Source organism: Periplaneta americana, chromosome 10 (assembly GCF_040183065.1).
Source record: "Periplaneta americana isolate PAMFEO1 chromosome 10, P.americana_PAMFEO1_priV1, whole genome shotgun sequence".
Lineage (NCBI taxonomy): Eukaryota > Metazoa > Arthropoda > Insecta > Blattodea > Blattidae > Periplaneta > Periplaneta americana.
In genome coordinates, this window is record NC_091126.1 from 16,523,826 (window position 1) to 16,537,678 (window position 13,853).

Genomic DNA, 13,853 nt, shown 5'->3' on the forward strand with positions numbered 1-13,853 from the left:
TAATATTGTTTTCCATTTCTTCTACAATGCATGAAGTGTGGGATCATGAGCGATATACATTTTCATCTATCATATCTTCCATTAACACAAGATGTGACCGTTTTACTGTCTAAAACACAACTACTACTTTTTCTTTTAATTACAATCCTGTATCTTGATCTTGTTAGAATGGTGAAATTAGGAACATTGTCGTGAAACATTTTTGTTGTACACAATGACTCAGTTTTCACTTTAGGATCATACATAAATAATCCTTATTCTATTGCACATCGTACTCTCAGCATGTTTATAATCAACAAATGACTGTGAGCAGCTCCCCAGCAGACACAATGAAGTGACACAAATTACTTCAAGTGCACATGACAGCAATATGCTGATTTCCCTTAGAAGCTTTTCGTCGAAAGTTATTCCGCATGTTGTCCACACTTGTGGAGTAACGGTCAGCGTGTCTGGCCGCCAAACCAGGTGGCCCGGGTTCAAATCCCGGTCGGGGCAAGTTACCTGGTTGAGGTTTTTTCCGGGGTTTTCCCTCAACCCAATACGAGCAAATGCTGAGTAACTTTCGGTGCTGGACCCCGGTCTCATTTCACTGGCATTATCACCTTCATATCATTCAAACGCTAAATAACCTAGATGTTGATACAGCATCGTAAAATAACCCAATATACTATTCCGCATGTTTCTGGTACTGCTAGTAGTCTGCTTGCAGGTTGTTGTGTAGCTTAAAGACAGCATTGTATACAAGATCTAGGTTGCCAATTTTTCAACAGAATAATTTCCAGTACACACTTTCTAGACACTATTTCAGTAGGATAGTATTTATATAGAATATAAGACTAATCATAAGGCTATGAAACTTCATTCTGGCTGAATACTAAACTCGAGTGTATGTTCTTTTACAAAATAAAAAGATTTTAACTTAAAAAAACAATAGCGAACCTACCTCAGCTGCCAGCAAGCTGGGTACCATGTCTTCATTTGCTGAGAGATTCACTAATAGCTTAAGCGTCTGAAGTTTCACTTGGGGACTACCAGAATCCACCATGTTGTAGAGCGTATGAAGGACGGGATAGAATTCATCATGCCAGTCTGGTAAGACTGCGACATTGCTCAATGTCAGCAATGCACTGAGCAGCAGCTTTTCTGGAGTGTTCTCCTTGTTCACGAAAGTAAGCAGAAGTGGTATTGCATCCTGCAACATGAAGCATTTAAATGCCTCACTATCACCACCAAGTGATCAAAACAATTTTCTTTTGGAAGTCCAAATTTAGACAGCGAAGTGAATAATCATATTTTCATTATAATTTTGTATAATGCAACTGTATTAAATTTAAAAAAAAATGCGTAGTCAAATTAATTCATCTCGAGATACAATATAGCCTAAACAGTATCTGGGAAATAACTCACGAAAAAGAAAGAATTATATATCTGAAACAATTGCATTTACTGCCTCGATGTTTACACAATTATGAAGAGAAACTCGACAAGTTTTGTTGTTTGCACTGGCAGCATACTATACACAAGTGCATACCCTTGCGCAAGGAGAAAACACAAAATGCTTCTCCTGTGCAACATATGTTGTCAGTCTTGCTCTGAAAGTTATTGTTAGTGAGTGCAAGTGAATCAACACCAGAGAATGTTCATCCCACAGGAGGAAACGCAATGTGTTTTGTGCCTGGTTGAAATGAAGTTGCAAGCAAATTTAACGTCATTTTCAAATGGAACGAATCTGATATTCTCCTACCTGCAACAGCATCCCACTTTGGGACCAGCAGCGTTGGGAGACAGGCAGTTTTAAACCGTAAAAGGAAAAAGCAAGAAAACCACCCAATTACCCAGAATTATATTGCCTGGGTGCATGATTTTTTTGCAGTGGCAAGACAGCTGAATATGCCGAAATCCACAGAGATTGCCCCGTCAGAGACAATTTATACAGTAGATGTGACGCTGGAACATGCCAACAATGATGACAGGTACCTGTCTATGATAGCCTTTCCTGATGATGCCACATTTCATGTCTGTAGCAAAGTGAACAGACATAAATGCAGAGTTTCTTCATGCTGTAAAGGAGTACCAGCGTGATAGTCCTAAATTGAATATTTGGTGCTGCCTGATGAAGACTAGTGTCATCGGCCCTCTTTAATGAGCCCACAGTTACCAGAAACACACAACAGCTGTATATGCTCCAAATTACCCCAGTCCACAACTACCTCTGAGAACCATTTCCCAACAAGATGGAGACTCTATAAATTATGCCAATGATGTGAACTCTTTTCCTGATAAAACTTTTCCTGACCATTGGATTGGGAGAGGTGGACCTACACTGTGGCCACCACAATCGTCGGACATAACCTCAATAGATTTCTTTCTGTGTAGCTTTGTGAAGAAAAAAGTGTATCACACTCCTTTGAACAATATTGCAGATTTATGTAGCTGAATCAAGAAAGTAACATGCTTTTGCACGTGTAGTAGGAGATTAAAGATTGTTTGAACATTATATGAGCACTGTAGCGGTACACTAACACTTTCTCTTTATAACTGTATAAACATAAGAGCAATAAATGCAACTGTTTCAGAAAGATAGGATTCTTTTTTTTTTTTACTGGTACCAGTTCTTTCCCAGATACTGTGTAGTAACTAAAATAAATTATACCTTACAATTAAAAACAAAGTCAGTTGTCTTAATTCGTAATGAGAATTTGAAAGAAGAGAAAAGAAATATCAGAAATTAAAAATATATATTATCTTATTATTTATTTAATAAGGTACTTTCAACAAATTATCAAACTGAATCAATAATGGAAGTAATCATAAAAATCAATTGCTGCTACCACTGCTGCTGACATTGCTGTCGGTATAATTACCACTACCATTGACAACATTACAGCAATTGTTGCAGTCTTCATCATCACCATCAGCAGCAGCAGCAGGAGCAGTAGCGATTTCATGAATTAGGACTGATAGATAGTATTTTAGTTAATTTACAATTTCAAAGATTATTCAGTAACGAATTTCAACATGAGTGAGAACTGGCCGACAAATTTTATTTGGAGCCCTATATGAAAGGAAAGGGCTCTTTCATATGTGGCAAATATTTGACACAGGGCCTTCAGTTTTATTTTATTTCCAGAGAAAGGCACGCTAAATGTTTTTTTTTTGTCCTTTAAAATTCATAATTCCCTTGGATAGGTTTAAACACGTTAACCTTGGATTCAACAGCTAGTAGGCCTATGGTCTCACAGACTTATGAATCATCGTCATCATCCTCGTCTTTGTCATCGTCATCATCGTCATCAACAGCAATTTTATGAATTATGTTTGATGGGCCTGCTATGGTTTTATGTAATGCAATTACAGAGTAGCTGCACAGTAATCAGTGACCAAATGAACAACTCATATAGTCTTCTTTCTTCAGGCAATGTATTCCGTTACACAGCATAAAATCTAAGACGAGCTATGACATCATGAAGTTAGAGAAAATCTGATTTTTAGAAATGAATGGCTACAAACCTTAAGTTCCTTCTGATTTTCCTGATTCAAAGCAAGGTTACCCAGTGCCTTAACTGCTGCATGTTGCACATTAGCTTTCGGATACATCAGTAGATTCTGAAGTCTAAATAAACACCCAGCTTCTCGGAGAATGTCCTGAAACATATTGTAACTGTTCAAGATACACGTCTACATAAATTACGTATTATTTTAGCTAGTCCATTACAAATATATACTGTAAATGTATGAAAAATCAGTATATTTATTTTATTGGGTTTTTTTACGATGCTGTATCAACATCTCAGGTTATTTAGCATCTGAATGAAATGAAAGTGATAATGCCGGTGAAATGAGTCTGGGGTCCAGCACCGAAAGCAAGAAAAACTAAGAAGGTAAACATGCGAATTTTAAATGAGGCAGTAGAGCAAGTGAACAGCTTCAAATACTTGAGATGTACTATAAGCAGTAACATGAGCTGCAGCCAGAAAGTCGAAAGGATAGCAATGGCAAAGGAAGCTTTTAATAGAAAAAGGAGCATCTTCTGTGGACCTCTAGAAAAAGAACTAAGAAAGAGACTAGTGAAGTGCTTTGTGTGGAGTGTGGCATTGTATGGAGCAGAAACATGGACATTACGTCGAAATGAAGAGAAACGAATAGAAACATTTGAAATGTGGATATGGAGAAGAATGGAGCATGTGAAGTGGACAGACAGAATAAGAAATGAAATTATGTTGGAAAGAGTGGGTGAAGAAAGGATGCTGAAACTAATCAGAAAGAGAAAAAGAAATTGATTGGGTCACTGGCTGAGAAGACACTGCCTACTTAAGGATGCATGGGAAGGAATGGTGAACGGGAGAAGAGTTCGGCGCAGAAGAAGATATCAGATGATAAACGACATTAAGATATATGGATCATATGCGGAGACCAAGAGGAAGGCAGAAAATTGGAAAGATTAGGAGAAAGCTGGGTTTGCAATGAAAGACCTGCCCATGGGCAGAACATTTATGTATGTATGTATGTATGTATGTATGTATGTATTTATTATTATTATTATTATTATTATTATTATTATTACTATTACTATTATTATCTCAACACCCTCCTCCTGTCGAATTATTTCCTTCATAGCTTTTCATGCCAATACACTTCTGGGCACTGAGCTGAAGTTGGTGTCGGTAACTCCTGAGAAAAACACTTAAAAGCTGAATGAAAGACTATTAATCATTTTATTCTATTTCCCTAAGTAATTCAGATAAGAAGCCTTTATTAAATGCTAGTGTTATTATATACAGATACGGAAAAAGAATTTGGAATTTCTTACTGTATAAGTTTTGCTTACAACATACTGCACATGTGCAATAAACAAGAGTCCCTTTATATATAATACTTGTGGACAGTCGTGCGAAATTGTTGTCTACAGTGGACTCCCATCAAGACTCGCTCCAAGTTTTAATTCCGTATCTGTACCTTCATAGCGCGAGAGACCTTTCTCGCAGATCATTAGTTATGATGATGACGACAGTGAAGTAGAAATTTAATGTCAACACAATACTGCACTCCGAGAAAAATTCACTCAACAGTAATTTTGTCCATCATTTTAATTTGTGCAATTCGTAAACAAAGACGTCTCGTGAACAAAAAGTCATAGTATATTACTGCTGTTAACTTTCCATAACTGATTATATAAACAGGAAATGTTATCAATAATAAAAGTTTCATATTACCTGATTTGCTGAAAATGTTCCACAATTCCCAATTGTCGTAAGTGTTCTCTCAAGCAGAAGTTCATCATTACTATGTAGAAGAGCAACCAGGCTCTTGGCTTCGTGGGCAGTAATCACTCTAGAAAAGAAGTAGATAGGTGATGAGACATAGGTACACTGGCAGTTCATGCACAAAGAATAACGTGTACAGACCCAGAAACAAAATTTGGGTCACCTGAATTTTCCAAGTTTCAGTTATAACATACTCAGTGCTTACTGAGCATGCACAGTATTGTGACGGCCACGTGAGGTTCAATCTCACGACGGACAGAGGAAGGGCTAAGTCGGCCGTATTTCGGCAGGCGCGGAGGTTGCGCGCGCATCTGCTTCCTGTGACATGTGCTGTGGCTTAGGGAGTAGAGTGGAGTGAGGAGAAAGATCCAGAGAAGTCTGGATATCCGTTATCTTCTAGACATCTGTCGACCGACCGCGAACTCTCCAGAAACTATGGCTTAGTTATAAATACAACGTGCAAGTGAACGTGAGTCAGTCCGTCAGTAAGCCAGTGTTGTTACAGGCAGATTTGGACAGTAAGCGAGTTAGTCTTGTGTAGCAGTGAAGCCAGCTTCGAGACCAGAGCGCGACTTGAGTTGTGTCCGTAACTGTGGAGCCTGAAGTCCGGAGTTCGAGTGCAGTGGACCGCAGTTGGGGGACCTGAGTTCGAAGTGCAGCGGATCGTCTCTGAAGGTCTGGGGTTCGAGATTCTGTGAACGCGAGTGACTGAGCTAGAAGAACTAGCCAAGACAAACGAGCTGTGAACTGAGAACTGACAGTTCTGTGTTGTAAATAGTGCTTTGTGAATATTAGTTAAGATTAACAGTCCATTGTTGTTCGTAGTAGTCCAAGTAAATTGTCATTGTCGTTTGTGGAGTGCAATAACGAACGCTGTGTTGCTGTGCGGAGAGCAAATCCCATTGTTGACGGGAGTGAAATTAAATTGTAGAGAGTGATAATTATTGTTGAGATAATAAAATTACATTGTTATTCAGTATAAAAATTTACAGTATGTTATAACTGGAACTTGGAAAATTCAGGTGACCCAAATTTTGTTTCTATTCAGGTGGTCTCTCTTTAGGATAGGAAAGGAATGAGGTAATTCATATTATGTGACTTAGTGATCAGAATTTTAAACGGAAATACGCATCTTGTGCTATCAGAAATAAATACTGTAATAAGTTTTGCTGACATGATTTTTCTTACATTAAATTAACACTCCTGAAAATAAGTCATTACAGCACACGGTATTATTTACATGTAATTTTAGACTGAAAAAGGTTAAATTGAAAATAAAACGTGGAAACTGAAAATCACAGTTAATATTCTACATTTAGGCCAAAGAAATCTTTCTCGAAAATGTTACAAGCAATTACAAGAGATGCTCAAAATGCCCTCCATTGGCAGTGACACATGATCGACAACATCGTAGAAAACTCTCCCTGACTCTTCTCAGTACTTAATTTTCTATGATTTCACGAGCAGCTTCAAGCACACATTCTCCCTCTGCTGTACTGTCACAGGTACGTGACAGTGTGCTGCAATGCAAGATTTGTTTTAACGATTTTTGCAATTATTCAATTTCGATTCCTGGCCAAACGGTTTAATTTGCAAAAAAATGACTCAAGACACTACTACTCAGATTATTTTTACCTATCTGCTTGTATAGCAATCAGCCATTTCTCTCTGTCTGTTACCGCAATGGAACATTACAAACATTGGGCAAAGACCATTTTTTTCCTGCTTAACAGTGTTTCATCGAAGGAAAAGTGTAATCAAAGTTTTATTATATTTAACATGTAGAATCATCTCTTAAATTTTGGTGCATTAGTCCCCTTCCACCTTTTATAACAACATGAATGAACAGAACAGTCACAGTTTCAATAAGTCATAAATAAACGTTGTACTTAACAAATTTCAGCTCAATTTATGAAATGTGAAATTTCCTTGACAGTTTTTTTTTTGTAGTAAACGAACCAAATTGGCAAAACTAGTAAAAGTTACTATAGTTTTTTACAAAAGATTCAGAGCTCTTTGACACCTCTTGGACTTTCCAGCCTTCTTCCAATGATTGTGAAAATAGTGTATAGTTGCAATGGTCATGTTTACTCTTACTTACTTACAAATGGCTTTTAAGGAACCCGGAGGTTCATTGCTGCCCTCACATAAGCCCGCCATTAGTCCCTATCCTGTGCAAGATTAATCTAGTCTCTATCATCATATCCCACCTTCCTCAAATCCATTTTAATATTATCCTCCCATCTACGTCTCCACCTCCCCAAAGGTCTTTTCCCTCCGGTCTCCCAACTAACACTCTATATGCATTTCTGGATTCGCCCATATGTGCTACATGCCCTGCCCATCTCAAATATCTGGATTTAATTTTCCTACATGTTTACTCTTATCAGTAGAAATATGATACTGACACTGATAAGATGGCTTCAAAGCTACATTTGTAAACTACTCCCACGCAATACTACAGGTGTGTGACCTGAGTGAGACAGGAGAGATGGCAAAATGACTGACTTTCAGAACCAGACTTCCCATGGTTGTCGTAGAACAATCACATTAACAAAGCATACAACGATACTTCAGTAAAATGCTGACAGCACATTAACATTAAATATGTGCGAAAAGTTACAAGAAAGAATATACAGCAAGCACATGTTTACCTGTCTCGATTACTAAGAGTCTCCAGACGAAGTCTCAATTCCTCCTCTCCATCTCGTAACAACTTCTCTGCTTCTTTCCTAGCTTCTTCCTCACTGCCTCTTTTCACTTCAGGGCTTCGATTCTTTGTCTGACCTGTGCGGCGCAGAGACCTTCGTGGCCAACGTCGCCTCATAGGCGAGCCAACTAGTTCTCCATGTCCGCCATGACTTGCTAGTCCTGACAAGTTTTCCGTTGATCTGCTTGCCAGGAAGTGACGAACGTCCACTGGACTCAGTATTCTTGGCGAACTCCAAGGTGAACACTTGTAAGAAAAAGATAGGAACTCGTTAATTAGTGTAAAATTAAAAATGACAACCATTTGACAGACTGATACAGATGAGACGTTTCTTTCAATTTAAAAACTGATATGGAGATCAATGTATAGCTAGAGTCAAACCTAAGTCACTGTTATTATTACTGAGCCATGAGGTTGCTTTTTGATGAGCAATGTATTGAGTTTTCCCAGTTAATTGTTTTCTCTGAGTCTGGCACAGGACACAATATGTGGGTTTTCTTCGTTAATTATTTGCACTAAGCTAGTGAAAAAATTCTGCTGGCATTTTGCACTGTCATTCTCCAATAGTCACTTGTCTGAACTCTATCAAAAAACCCTTTTTTCAACCATAGTTAGCAGTAGCGGCCGGTGATCGAAATCCTCGGTGAGGCCAGATGCAACTAGTTTAAGTGCCTCCGATAGGAAATGTTTATTTATGATATTAATTATTGTTATTAGTATTATTATTATTAGTCTATTATTATTAGCCTACTATTGATGAAAAATAATGTCACTCACCAAATAAGCTGTTATGCTGTGAGTTTCAGTGATTGTTTCAGTGTGATGAAGCAACCCACATTGTGTGTTGAATATCCCCTCCTTTCTGTTCTTTTTATTTTTTTTCCCTTGACAGCAACGAACAAGGCCAAACAGAAGTTTATTTTACATCACATTACCACTTAACCATTTATGTTGCCCATACCAGGATGCAATAGAAACTCGCGTTTTAAGATTATCTGTCAGAAAAATTGTCAGCGATGTCGTATGTATCTCGGTAGACTCTCTCTTTATTTAAAACTTCCTTTCTTTCAATATTATTTCTTCTTGAAAAAAGGACACTCTAACAATGAATTAACTACACCAGCATTATTTCTCGCATTTTTTTTTCTGTTTATATTTTCTCGAAATACATAACAACATTGGCCCAGATTCACTACTGTACTACGAAGTACAATAGTACAACACCCTCGCTTAAGTCATAAACTGAGACATAAGGGGAGGGAATAGTGTGGGTCTCTGCCTGCCAAAGAGCTGGAATTTGTGTTATTTATGGCCTATTTAGGAAGACAAGTCACCATTGCTATTCCCACCCCACTCTACCCTTGAGGCCGGCCCATGGATGTGAGGAGTGAAACCTGACCAGGCCACGAGGCCAGACGAATTGTGCCTCGGCTACAACGTTTTAAGTGCAAGCTCAAACCCCGCGAAAATACAGGAAATTCAGAAGACAGACCCGGCACAAACGATTCTGGCCTCAGGAACAAATTTTACTGCAAAACAGGTCTATATACATCACAAAGTTTTAGAATGCTTCTACAGCGATGCTTCATTCAAATAACTAATACATTATATAAAAACACAAAATTTGATTTCTGTTAAGCCAAGTGACTGAGGCCCGGCCTCACTTGCCTCAGTCAATCAGCCACCACTGATAGTTAGATACACAGCACAACAAACCTTTTTCCTCTTTGAAATGTATCTACAAGAAGTAGTCATATGAGTTATGTTTGCACAGCATTCTTCAGAGGCTACACAAATGAACTGCTGTGTTAGATTATTTAATAAGTGACGAGGGACATGTTCCATTCTCGATAAGAACAGTTGTCCGAAATATAAAAACAACTCATGTGACTTCTTCAGTAGATACATTTCAACGAGGAAAATACGTTACTGTACTGCGTATCTGACTATGGATGAAAATATGACTCACTCAATAAAGTTCACACAACTCGCTAATGGAGAATGACGATGGGAAGTGCCAGCAGAATTGTTCCCCCAGTTTACTGCAAAATTTAACAAGGAAAATCCACGCATTATGTCATACACCAGGTGTAGCATAGAGGAGACAACTAACCCAGACAATCCAACGCACAGCCTGTCAAAAAACGTCATGTTTAGGTAAGAATATCGGTAACACAGTTTTGACTTGCTTTGTAGATCTCAAGTAAAACTAGTGGTAATTTCAGTTCTAGATTCTACAGAAAGAGAAGTTTCAAACATTGTTAACTCAGGTACAAATCTGAATTTTCTGCACTCGCTAATATCCAATAAGATAACTTCAGTATTGTCATTTCAATCACAAAATTGAACCCAGGGAAGAAATATTGCTGGTATGGTCTAGTCACGTGCACAACAAGATCTTAACTCTCAGTAGAAAACAACAGATAAAAAGTAAGACAATTATAAAGTGAAAATTAAAGCATAAGAAATAGACATGCAACAGCAAAAACAAATTTACAAACAAACAAAGGAACAATGAAATTAAATATATTCAAGGAAAAAAAAAGAAGAAAATATGTATGACACTGGATATCACATTTAGCAACCTTGAAGAGATGAGACAAAACAGACTGCATGTGAATTCAAATAACTCTATCATCACTTTGTAATTGATACAGCCTAGACTAGAGAGTGATGATAGTGCTGGGCAGATTTTCCATTACGAGATTAGTCCACATCAGTGAGCCTATCTGGGCAAGGCCTGGAGAATAGCTCTGGACGATAGATACAATAGACAGCTTCCCCTGATGATGAAGCTGACACACAGCTTCGAAATGTAGGATGTTCCTGCATCTATGAGTGCAAAATGCCAGGAATTTTGCAACAAGTTGAACACTGAATAATTTCAAGGGAAAAATTGTTCCGGGGCCGGGTATCGATCCCAGGAACTCTGGTTAAATGTACCAGCACTCTACCAACTGAGCTATCCGGGAACTCCACCCGACACCGTCTCAACTTTTCCCTTTATATCCACACAACTCGCGTGGACTGACGAAATGCCAGAGACTCACATCGAGTGCACACAATCTCTGTGTGACTTGGAATTGTGGTTTTCTGTTAACGTACACAGTGACGTATATATTATACAAATCTAGTCTTTCAGGTAAGGCTCCCTGTAAAGCAGATTTGAATAATTTCAAGGGAAAAATTGTTTCGGGGCTGGGTATTGATCCCGGGACCTCTGGTTGAACATACCAGCGCTCTACCAACTGAGCTACCCGGGAACTCCACCCGACACCGTCTCAACTTTTCCCTTTATATCCACACAACTCGCGTGGACTGACAAAATGCCAGAGATCCACATCGAGTGCACACAATCTCTGTGTGACTTGGAATTGTGGTTTTCTGTTAACGTACACAGTGACGTATATATTATGCAAATCTAGTCTTTCAGGTAAGGCTCCCTGTAAAGCAGATTTGAATAATTTCAAGGGAACACTGTAAAAGTCTTTCATCTTGTTTAATACTGATAACTCTGTCGAATAACAATTCAAAATATTCCTTTATCTTTATTATGAATTTATTTATTTTTTTTTATTTTATTAATGACATTAAGGGTAATTTAAACTTGCTCATTTCTACACTTGGGTGGGAATAATCATTTATTGAGGATTTTTTAAAATTCTATGGGCTTATTTAATTCATCAGAAATCAAAGTTTGATGCAAGCATGTTGCTCTTATTAAGTAATTTCTTGGGAAGTGATATACAATGTCTGTATTCACTTTTGAAAACACTTTCTGTAGATCACTTCTCGCCAACTTCAACAGGATAGTGTTGCAGTGGTTTTCATCTTTTCATAATTTTAAAACATTTTGCTCCATAACTCTACTTGCACACTTGAAAATGCCCAAAAACAGCAAAGTGTGAGACTTGAGCCATACAGTATATTCTAAATAGGTGTTCTGCCAATTTTGATGAGCAATGTCACCTGAAGTAGAAGCATATCTGTAAACCACTTTTACCGGAAAAATGAGCCTTTCTTTCTCAGTATGTTCCTCAAATCTCTTCTAAGGAGGTAGTGTTAAGTTTCCCAATAATACTTATTATTGGAGCACCCAGTGTTGCAGTATAATCCCTCCAGCTTCAATCAAGAAAATCAGAATGATTTTCATAGCTGGAGGATTAATGCGAATTTTTCTGGGTGGAGAAGAATCCGCATGTTTTCATATTGAAAAATACTACTCTGCTTCATAATCAAAATGTTTCACCGAAACTCATCATATATGATTTTCAATTTTTTATCACTTATTTAATGACACTGTATCACCTACACGCTTATCTATCGTAGGTGGGACTGGTGAGAGTAAAATAGTATTTGGCAAGATGAATACGAGGATTTGCTATTGGTTACCTGATATTTACCTTACAGTTGACGAAATCATAGAAAGAACCGAACCTGATAGTAAGTTCAAGCAGGATTCTAATCCACGCCTGAGTGCAGTCTCAGATCACCAGTCAATTCTGGTGACCATTATGGTTTTGTATTAATCTATAATTATGCCTCATAACAACATAAAATCTTGAATTGATTTATTTCCTCACCTTCAGTGAGATCATGTAGCACAACCTTTCCATAAACTGCTTTCATTCAAAACATTTGGTTAAAATATGAAGAGCTTTCTCTCCTAAGATTCCTAAGGATAGAGACAATTTCCATAGCAACAGTCTTCTATCTTTAATCATTAACTCTTATGCACTCTCCATATTTTCACTGTAACTGTTAAGCTAGACATACTAGTATAAGGCTCATCCTTCAAATCCAATCTGCTATCATTTTAGTGTCTCCATCATTTAAAGACAGCGCATCTTTTCAGTGAACTTTCACTTTAGACATGATTAATGAAATGAAATATATGGATCACTTTTTACAAACAAAACACAGAATTCAACAGTACAGTACTGACACTTCATTGACAGAATATCTAGTCCTCTGTGATACTAGTACTGTTAGATTGAAATAAGAGATCAAACTTAGAAATTAAAAAACCAAAGTTTACAACATTAGGAATGTAAATACATGTGCACCATAATTTTAGGAACATCATTTCACTCGTCTTATTGGTAGCATAACCAGTCTATGAATTGTTTAAATAATCCATGTATTTGCAAACTGACAAGAAGCTTGAATTCTGAAAACACATAATTCAAGTTTCTCTGTTAAAGAAAGTTCACTATATACAATGTCATCTGGGAAATCACATACCCAGCATTTTGCTGAAGCTAGCGCAGCATTATATTTTTCCTGTTGTAACTTTTGAGAATTGTGAAATAACGAGTTGGAGTGACTACACGTGTTTTCTTAAAAACTTTTTTTAAAGTACCAGTATCACAATATATATAATTTCCTGGCTCTATTATGGTCAACTGGTTTTTGTACTGCAAACTACGTTTTCATTTTATTTTATAATAGGATTAGTTGTCTGGCGAAATACCTGCATTCAAGGAAATGTTTAGGAACTTTTAAAGGGAAATAACAAATCAAAATGGGATTAGAAATCCAATGAATCTTCAAAGACATGACAGTAATATTTCCATCATACCTGAGCTATTGGTTTGACAAATATATTTTTTACAGAGTACTGTGCATTCATCGAAGAAAATGCTTCTAGCAGGTAATAGCCAACATTTACAAAGTCAGCTGGAGAGATGGACGAACTTGTAACCCCTTCCATTTCGATTTTATTGTCATTTGAATTTGATACTTAGTAAAATGCTCACACAGTGACCAGTGCCAGGTTAACAGTTAAAAATTTGTCAACTATACAGCTGAAATGTGAATGATAAATACAGTATATTAATCATTACTAAGGTACATTATAAATAAAGTTATACATATAT

General features: G+C 37.3%; 1 protein-coding gene across 3 annotated transcripts in view; it reads right to left on the reverse strand.

The window, feature by feature from the left end:
* The window catches only part of LOC138707469 (armadillo repeat-containing protein 10-like), a 68,819-nt gene that overhangs the window by 31,599 nt on the left and 23,367 nt on the right, over positions 1-13,853 (reverse strand). For all 3 annotated transcript variants that reach the window (XR_011334241.1, XM_069836952.1, XM_069836951.1), the window contains exons 3-6: positions 7,919-8,220; positions 5,214-5,331; positions 3,511-3,645; positions 944-1,192 (exon numbers count right to left, since the gene is read on the reverse strand). Coding sequence is in view for 2 of the 3 variants with exons in the window: in XM_069836952.1 (XP_069693053.1) it covers positions 944-1,192; positions 3,511-3,645; positions 5,214-5,331; positions 7,919-8,220 (804 nt within the window). In the remaining variant the exon portion in view is untranslated. The remainder of the gene's footprint in view (positions 1-943; positions 1,193-3,510; positions 3,646-5,213; positions 5,332-7,918; positions 8,221-13,853) is intronic.